Source organism: Carcharodon carcharias, chromosome 11 (genome assembly GCF_017639515.1).
Source record: "Carcharodon carcharias isolate sCarCar2 chromosome 11, sCarCar2.pri, whole genome shotgun sequence".
In the NCBI taxonomy this organism is placed as follows: Eukaryota; Metazoa; Chordata; class Chondrichthyes; order Lamniformes; family Lamnidae; genus Carcharodon; species Carcharodon carcharias.
Genome location: NC_054477.1, coordinates 59,169,994 through 59,178,920, shown reverse-complemented (window position 1 = coordinate 59,178,920; position 8,927 = coordinate 59,169,994). Strand labels below are relative to the sequence as shown.

Genomic DNA, 8,927 nt, shown 5'->3' with positions numbered 1-8,927 from the left:
AAAACTAAGTCAGTCTCAACTGGAGTATTGTGTCCAGTTCTAGGCACCACATTTTAGGAAAGATGTGAAGGCATTAGAGAAGACACAAAAAAGATTCACAAGAATGGTTCCAGGGATGAGGAACTTCAGTTATGTAAAAAGATTGGAGAAGTTGGGACTGTTCTCCTTGGAGAAGATTTGATAGGGGCATCCAAAATCATGAGGGATTTGGATAGAGTGGATAGGGAGAGACTGTTCTCTTGGGCAGAAGGATCCAGAACCACAGGACACAGATTTAAGAAGCAACAACAAAATGCAGCGAGTGGTTAGGATCAGGCATGCACTGTCTGAGAGAGTGATGGAGGCAGATTCAATCGAGGCCTTCAGAAGATAATTGAATAATTATCTTAAGAGAAAAAATGTGCAGGGCCACAGGGAAAAGTCAATGGAGTGAGATTCGGTGAGTCAATCTTGCAGAGAGATGGCATGAATACGATGAGCAGAATGGCCTCAGCGGCACTGTAATCATCTTATCATTCTAATATTAACCGCCACACAACATAAAGCATCAGGTTCAGCGGTAGGTGATTATTTATTCATATAATATTTATATATATTATCTTATATTGGAAATAGGATTAAAATATATCGGGGAAAAGCCACTATCAACAAATAGTACTTCTTCAGCGCAAACTAACCATCTCTGCTCCCCTAAGACCAGCGCATGGCGCTGTAAACTCTTCTCAGACCATCACCCAAATTCACTGGGCGCATGATAACATCAGCTAATTTATATTCACTACTTTATCTCTTGTCTGACAACATTAATAATTCTCTCAAAACAAAAATAAAAATACCTGGACCAGCAGGTATGGCAGCATCTGCGGAGAGGAACACAGTTAACGTTTCGATACTTTTTTTAACTTAGTTCTGTTGAAGAGTCATACAGACTCTTGCTGCCAGACCTGAGTTTTTCCAGGTATTTTTATTTTTGTTTTGGATTTCCAGCATCCGCAGTTTTTTGCTTTTATCTTAATAATTCTCTCTCTGCTCCTTTCCATTAAACCTAATGTAAATAAAAGGCAGTTAAATTTTCTTCCAACATTACTTCAGGCGGGGATGGACAAACCTGATGAAGAATTGATACATTTACTGCAATAAAGGCGTCACATAAATTCAAGTTGCTGCCGTGGGTGAGGCTGTGTTTTTTTTGGTAGGGCTTTAATTGGTTGAACTAAGTGTCATTCAAAAGACGTTGGATATAGTTTGCGATTAAGTTGTGATAATGGTTTATTTGACTCGATTCCATCCCAGTGGTAACTCCACCTTGGCTGCTGCTCGGGGTAGGAATGAGAAGCAGATGGACAAGTGATGGTCGAAGACAGCGACAATCATTGACTATCGTGATCTCCGATTGGCAATATTGCACTGTCAATCATGACGAATGTAATCTTTGATTGGCTGCAGCCGACGTCATTATCACCAACAGCACCCCTCCCCCCAGTTTTCGTCTCTTGTGGAGTTTTTTTTTCAAACTCGGCGGCGGCTCTGAGCGGGCGGTCGGTGGCGGATAACGTTCACAATCATGGCGGCGGTGGCGGAGGCTGCGGACAAGTCGGAACAAGAAAGCGAAGCGGAGGAAGATGTCTACGAGGTGGAGAGGATAGTGGACATGAAGGTTTCCGAGGTGAGAGGACGGGGAGTATTTCAGGGGCTGGGTTGTGTTTTATTGAACATGGAGGCAGAACATGTTTGTTGGTGATGAGGCCTGCGGCCCGGTTCCCTCCACCTGCCCAGAGCCTGGCACCAGAAAGCTGCTTTACTCTGACACACAGTCCCTTTCCCTCGATATCCATCCAGTGTCTCACTCAGTTCTGCTACTGGAGGTCACGTTGTGGGGAAACGCCAACTACACTTAGTGTCATACATTTCTACAATATTAGATCCTTTTAACCGAAAGTTCCTAACGAGATAGATGACAGTAGTCTCTGAATTAGTGCCATTAGCAAAATTTGAAGGTTAGTTCTAGTGCACCCGCGAAGTAAGTAAGTAGTTTTAGAAATAAGCTGCACTGTTTCATGAGGTAAACATTTCTACATGACCGAGTTCGGGTCGTAAATTTCAGTCAAAGTTTAGCGCTTAAAGCTGCATTGACTATTTCAAACGAAATTACCGTTTAATTTAAAATATATACTATATTGCAAAAGCAAACTTAAGGTTAGAAACTAAATAAATATTAATCCTTTAGATTTCTTTTTAAACATTTTTATTTCAGATTTCCCGCATCTCTAAAGGATTAGTAAAAGCAAAATACTGCAGAAGTATTTCATGGCATTTTAACATGTCCCTTTTGGAGGGTCGCCCTCCCTACTTGTCACCTTCTCCACCCTTGAAGGACCTTTATCACCTCCTTCCCCCACCCCCCCAACGTGGAGGTTTTCCATATATAAGCAGGTTGATGTCCACCACTAGCATCACAACTCATGGTTGACAGCCAGCATGTTTAAAAGAACCATCTGGGAAGACTGTGTGTCCAATTATTCCAATTTCTTTCCTGCCACCTCCTTTGGTGGATTTTCAGGGAGGCATGTATTCCTTGTCACATGTTAGTATTCCTGCATACTGTGTTGTCATAAGTAATGCTGTTTTTGAACAATTTTATATTCTATTCTATATCCCTTCACAAATGAAGTGTATTGGGTAGTGTCAATTCAAAAGATATGGCAAAAATTCAACACCAGGTACAGCACTTGAGTATTGCAGAACTGGAGACATTTTGTCGAAGCTTTTCGTCTTGCACTCATCAGTACAATTTGCAATGCTTAACCTATTGTTTAAAATCCTTTGATATTGTTTTTAATCATTGGATACACTTTTTACCTACTTGCATTTATATTACATACATTTTGTATCTAGTTTTATTCTGTCATTTATTGGGAATGTCTTTCACTAAAATATTTTCTGTGCTGTATTTAGTTTTATGGGATATTTGCGCATCCTGATTGGGCAGTATTTCTGCTATGGTGATGGGGAAATACAGTTAATTATCTTGCATTTATTGAATCAAAAAATTAGGTATGTCTGAACTGGAAAATCTAATATCTAAATATGCTGGTTAACTCTCTGCAAATATACCTTCAGTGCCAACCATTGTGCTGTTACATGTCTTGCACCTAACATCTATTCTTCCTTACTCAATGTCTATTTAATTGTTTAGTAAAAGGCACTGTCAGCCAATATTGAACTGAATCAGTACAAAAATATTACCTCGTTGGTGAAAAATTACAAATTAATTGCTCTTGGCTGCTACATAGATGTTCCTTGGCTGCTCATTTGGTAAATTTGTATTTTGCCACTATTCTGTCTCCATCTATCATCTGAATCTTGAAGTTTATTTAGAAGGTCTGTCAAAAGAGCGAAAACATTTTCTTTGTGTACATAGACCACTGGTTGCTTAGGTAAAATGTAATGATATTAGTGTCCAGCTTCAGGCACAATTTGCACAATTTAAATTCACAATAATGTATTTCCAGTGGGTGCTTAGTTCGTTAGCCCCGTATTAGAGCAGGCAATACTCTTTGTTAGAAACATGACGTCTGAAAAATTATCTCATTTCTTTGCGACTCAAAGTTGCTTTATTTGAATTGTCCATGAATTCAAAATTAGATGTTTTCTGTTGCCGCTTTGAGTTTACATTACGTAATTCAGATTGTTAGATCATTTTTTTTAACTATGGAAAATAATTTTGAAATATTAGGTGTGTGGTGTAGCTTAATCATGGTGTTGTTAATAATTGTGAGCCACGGATTAATTGACAGAGTTGGTCAGCTATTCCAGATAAATGGATTTACTAAATAGAACCATCGATATTTAGTAACTGTGTCCTATTTTGTTTACCTGGCCTATTACTCCATCTGCTGGATGTTGCTGTCACTAGTAAAAACACTCATTGCTGCTTTTAAGTGCAGTTGCAATTTTATTTTGGGATGAGAGTGCGGTTGAGAAGAATAGTGAGTAAATCATGCCCATGAAGTATTAAAGTGGCCTTTTCTGACTGTTATCTGCCAGCTTCTCAGAAAGAAATAATGCTTTTGTGAAAATGAAAACTACAAGTAAGAGGAAACTGCATTTATTATTGTGTGTGTGTGTGTGTGTGTGTGTGTGTGTGTATGGGGGGGATGGGGGGGAGTGGATGGGGGGGGGGTAGTGGATGGGGGGGGGGGGGGGGGGGGATGGGGGGGGGGATGGGGGGTGGATGTGGGGTGGGGGGGGGGATGGGGATGGGGGGGTGGATGTGGGGGGGGGTGCGGGGTGGCGTTGTAAAAAGGCCAGATAGAGGCATGAGGCAGGTTTTACATAGGGCTAGTAGGTGAGGATCAGTACTGTGCCCGCATATTTTGCTTTAAGAAATTCCTTCATTCCAGTTAATAGCTGTTTGAAATGTATACACTTGTCTAATCTTGACTAATTGATTACTTCTTAAAGCTTTAAAATAATTTTGAGCATAAGCAAATGTCAATAGAAGGCTGAGAAACCTTTTCCATGAACTGTTAATTTACAAACTGAACAAGGGCAGGTGCCTAAACTTTGAAATAAAAATTAATCTTTCATTTAAACTTTGAAACCTGCTGAAATTTGGTCAGTTTTGGATATCAACAAGGAACAGATTATACTATAAATGCATATGACCTTTGAGTTGTACAATTTTGGCTAGAGTCTGGTATCCCTGTTTCCTTCCCCTCTCTTCTCAACTGTAGCAGGTAAAAAGCTGGCTGACACTGCTAGAGCTGATGTTTGATCCACATTAAGAAAAACTAATCAAATATTTTTGAAAATCTTCTCATCAACTCTATGTGAGTGGAAGAGGCTAGACAAAGTAATTGAAGGGAAAAATAATTGAGCAAAATTAGATCCACACTTTTTCTAAGCACATTTTTCTAAAAATGGTCATATGGAAAACCAATTTGTAAGTTTGTAGCATTTGTCAATTAAAGCTTTATGATTTTTTTGTGAAATTAGTTTAAAAGGTGATGGGGGTGGTGGTGGGAATTGGTTTGTAACTAGACTATAACTACTTTTGTTTCTGTCTACCTAGTCTAGAAAAACATAAGCAAATGAGAGCTTTTTAAAAATCTCCTTTCAAGTGTACACCTTTATTCAACTTATTTTGTAAACCATCTGTTTTTTCTGTCAATCTTTCCTTGTTCAAAGCAGTTGAAAAACATGTGTTGAATTTAGCAGTGCTTCTTTGAGCAGCAGATTATATTACTTGATACATGCAGGTATCCACAATAAAGATGTCACATAGTTTTGAAACTAGGCATGTAGTTACCCGTAATATTTTAATGAGTGAATTTGCTGCATGATTGTATGCTACAGATGAGTTCGTTTTGCAGTGCATCATGGGTACAATCGACTTTCTCTTAATGCCTCAATTTGTCATAGTGGGAAAGGAGCAGATGATAGCAGACCTTATTACTTTTAGTGTAGCATGAGTGCTGGATAATTGGTCATACAGAATGCATTGGATCTGTTGCTGCTTGTGAGCCTTTGTACAAAAACGGTATAAAAACATTGCTGGGTTGTATGTGCCAACATCGGGATCATTTTGTGCACCATAACTTTGATGAGATTGCATTTTAAATCCTACTTATTCTACATAATTTTGAATGTAATGACTTTATTAGAATACCTTGAGGATTCCAAGTTTTCATGTACAACTTGGAATCCTCAAGGTATTCTAATAAAGTCGTTACATTCAAAATTATGTAGAATAAGTAGGAGTTGAACTTTGTGCCATTAAGAACATGTCAGTTGTGAAACCTGATTATCAGCAATGGTGGGGAACGGCAGCCAACCACTGTTGAATTGTGTTTTACTGTCAGTTATAGCTCAATGTTAGCACTCTTGCCTCTTGGTCAGTAGTTTGCAGGTTTAAGTCCTGCTCCATGAATTGAACACACAATTTACATTGACAATCTCATGAAGTATTATTGGACCACAAGCTCTTGCCTGCCCCCTCAAGTATTTAAAAGATCCGTGCCAATGTTTTGAAAAAGAGCAGGGGAGCTCTTCATGTTGCCCTTTTCAATATTTATCTCTTGACCAAGATCACAATAACAGATATATTTGGTCATTATCTCATAGCTGTTTGTGGGAGCTTGCTGTGTGCAAGGTGGCTACCATACTTCTTACATTACAGCAGTGATTTCACTTCAGAAGTATTTAATTGGATGTTAAGCACTCTGGAACATTTCAAGGTCGTGAAATGTACTATATAAATGCAAAGCATTTCTTTCTCGCGCTGTCTCTCTCTCGCGCCGTCTCTCTCTCGCGCCGTCTCCCTCTCGCCCGCCGTCTCCCTCTCGCCCGCCGTCTCCCTCTCGCCGGCCGTCTCCCTCTCGCCGGCCGTCTCCCTCTCGCCGGCCGTCTCCCTCTCGCCGGCCGTCTCCCTCTCGCCGGCCGTCTCCCTCTCGCCGGCCGTCTCCCTCTCGCCGGCCGTCTCCCTCTCGCCGGCCGTCTCCCTCTCGCCGGCCCTCTCCCTCTCGCCGGCCCTCTCCCTCTCGCCGGCCCTCTCCCTCTCGCCGGCCCTCTCCCTCTCGCCGGCCCTCTCCCTCTCGCCGGCCCTCTCCCTCTCGCCGGCCCTCTCCCTCTCGCCGGCCCTCTCCCTCTCGCCGGCCCTCTCCCTCTCGCCCGCCCTCTCCCTCTCGCCCGCCCTCTCCCTCTCGCCCGCCCTCTCCCTCTCGCCCGCCCTCTCCCTCTCGCCCGCCCTCTCCCTCTCGCCCGCCCTCGCCCTCTCGCCCGCCCTCGCCCTCTCGCCCGCCCTCGCCCTCTCGCCCGCCCTCTCCCTCTCGCCCGCCCTCGCCCTCTCGCCCGCCCTCGCCCTCTCGCCCGCCCTCGCCCTCTCGCCCGCCCTCTCCCTCTCGCCCGCCCTCTCCCTCTCGCCCGCCCTCGCCCTCTCGCCCGCCCTCGCCCTCTCGCCCGCCCTCGCCCTCTCGCCCGCCCTCGCCCTCTCGCCCGCCCTCGCCCTCTCGCCCGCCCTCGCCCTCTCGCCCGCCCTCGCCCTCTCGCCCGCCCTCGCCCTCTCGCCCGCCCTCGCCCTCTCGCCCGCCCTCGCCCTCTCGCCCGCCCTCGCCCTCTCGCCCGCCCTCGCCCTCTCGCCCGCCCTCGCCCTCTCGCCCGCCCTCGCCCTCTCGCCCGCCCTCGCCCTCTCGCCCGCCCTCGCCCTCTCGCCCGCCCTCGCCCTCTCGCCCGCCCTCGCCCTCTCGCCCGCCCTCGCCCTCTCGCCCGCCCTCGCCCTCTCGCCCGCCCTCGCCCTCTCGCCCGCCCTCGCCCTCTCGCCCGCCCTCGCCCTCTCGCCCGCCCTCGCCCTCTCGCCCGCCCTCGCCCTCTCGCCCGCCCTCGCCCTCTCGCCCGCCCTCGCCCTCTCGCCCGCCCTCGCCCTCTCGCCCGCCCTCGCCCTCTCGCCCGCCCTCGCCCTCTCGCCCGCCCTCGCCCTCTCGCCCGCCCTCGCCCTCTCGCCCGCCCTCGCCCTCTCGCCCGCCCTCGCCCTCTCGCCCTCTCGCCCTCTCGCCCTCTCGCCCTCTCGCCCTCTCGCCCGCCCTCGCCCTCTCGCCCGCCCCTCGCCCTCTCGCCCGCCCTCGCCCTCTCGCCCGCCCTCGCCCTCTCGCCCGCCCTCGCTCTCTCGCCCGCCCTCTCTCTCTCTCGCCCGCCCTCTCTCTCTCTCGCCCGCCCTCTCTCTCTCTCGCCCGCCCTCTCTCTCTCTCGCCCGCCCTCTCTCTCTCTCGCCCGCCCTCTCTCTCTCGCCCGCCCTCTCTCTCTCTCGCCCGCCCTCTCTCTCTCTCGCCCGCCCTCTCTCTCTCTCGCCCGCCCTCTCTCTCTCTCGCCCGCCCTCTCTCTCTCTCGCCCGCCCTCTCTCTCTCTCGCCCCGCCCTCTCTCTCTCTCGCCCGCCCTCTCTCTCTCTCGCCCGCCCTCTCTCTCTCTCGCCCGCCCTCTCTCTCTCTCGCCCGCCCTCTCTCTCTCTCGCCCGCCCTCTCTCTCTCTCGCCCGCCCTCTCTCTCTCTCGCCCGCCCTCTCTCTCTCTCGCCCGCCCTCTCTCTCTCTCGCCCGCCCTCTCTCTCTCTCGCCCGCCCTCTCTCTCTCTCGCCCGCCCTCTCTCTCTCTCGCCCGCCCTCTCTCTCTCTCGCCCGCCCTCTCTCTCTCTCGCCCGCCCTCTCTCTCTCTCGCCCGCCCTCTCTCTCTCTCGCCCGCCCTCTCTCTCTCTCGCCCGCCCTCTCTCTCTCTCGCCCGCCCTCTCTCTCTCTCGCCCGCCCTCTCTCTCTCTCGCCCGCCCTCTCTCTCTCTCGCCCGCCCTCTCTCTCTCTCGCCCGCCCTCTCTCTCTCTCGCCCGCCCTCTCTCTCTCTCGCCCGCCCTCTCTCTCTCTCGCCCGCCCTCTCTCTCTCTCGCCCGCCCTCTCTCTCTCTCGCCCGCCCTCTCTCTCTCTCGCCCGCCCTCTCTCTCTCTCGCCCGCCCTCTCTCTCTCTCGCCCGCCCTCTCTCTCTCTCGCCCGCCCTCTCTCTCTCTCGCCCGCCCTCTCTCTCTCTCGCCCGCCCTCTCTCTCTCTCGCCCGCCCTCTCTCTCTCTCGCCCGCCCTCTCTCTCTCTCTCGCCCGCCCTCTCTCTCTCTCGCCCGCCCTCTCTCTCTCGCTCTCTCGCCCGCCCTCTCTCTCTCTCTCTCGCCCGCCCTCTCTCTCTCGCTCTCTCGCCCGCCCTCTCTCTCTCGCTCTCTCGCCCGCCCTCTCTCTCTCGCTCTCTCCAGCCCTCTCTCTCTCGCTCTCTCGCCCGCCCTCGCTCTCTCTCTCTCTCTCCAGCCCTCGCTCTCTCGCTCTCTCTCCAGCCCTCGCTCTCTCGCTCTCTCTCCAGCCCTCGCTCTCCCTCTCTCTCTCCAGCCCTCGCTCTCTCGCTCTCT

General features: G+C 49.6%; 1 protein-coding gene across 1 annotated transcript in view; it reads left to right on the top strand.

The window, feature by feature from the left end:
* The first annotated feature begins 1,503 nt into the window (after positions 1-1,503).
* mphosph8 (M-phase phosphoprotein 8) overlaps positions 1,504-8,927 on the top strand; it is a 70,418-nt gene continuing 62,994 nt past the window's right edge. The window contains exon 1 of the mRNA XM_041198908.1: positions 1,504-1,666. Within this exon, the coding sequence (XP_041054842.1) occupies positions 1,565-1,666 (102 nt within the window). The 5' untranslated portion in view covers positions 1,504-1,564. The remainder of the gene's footprint in view (positions 1,667-8,927) is intronic.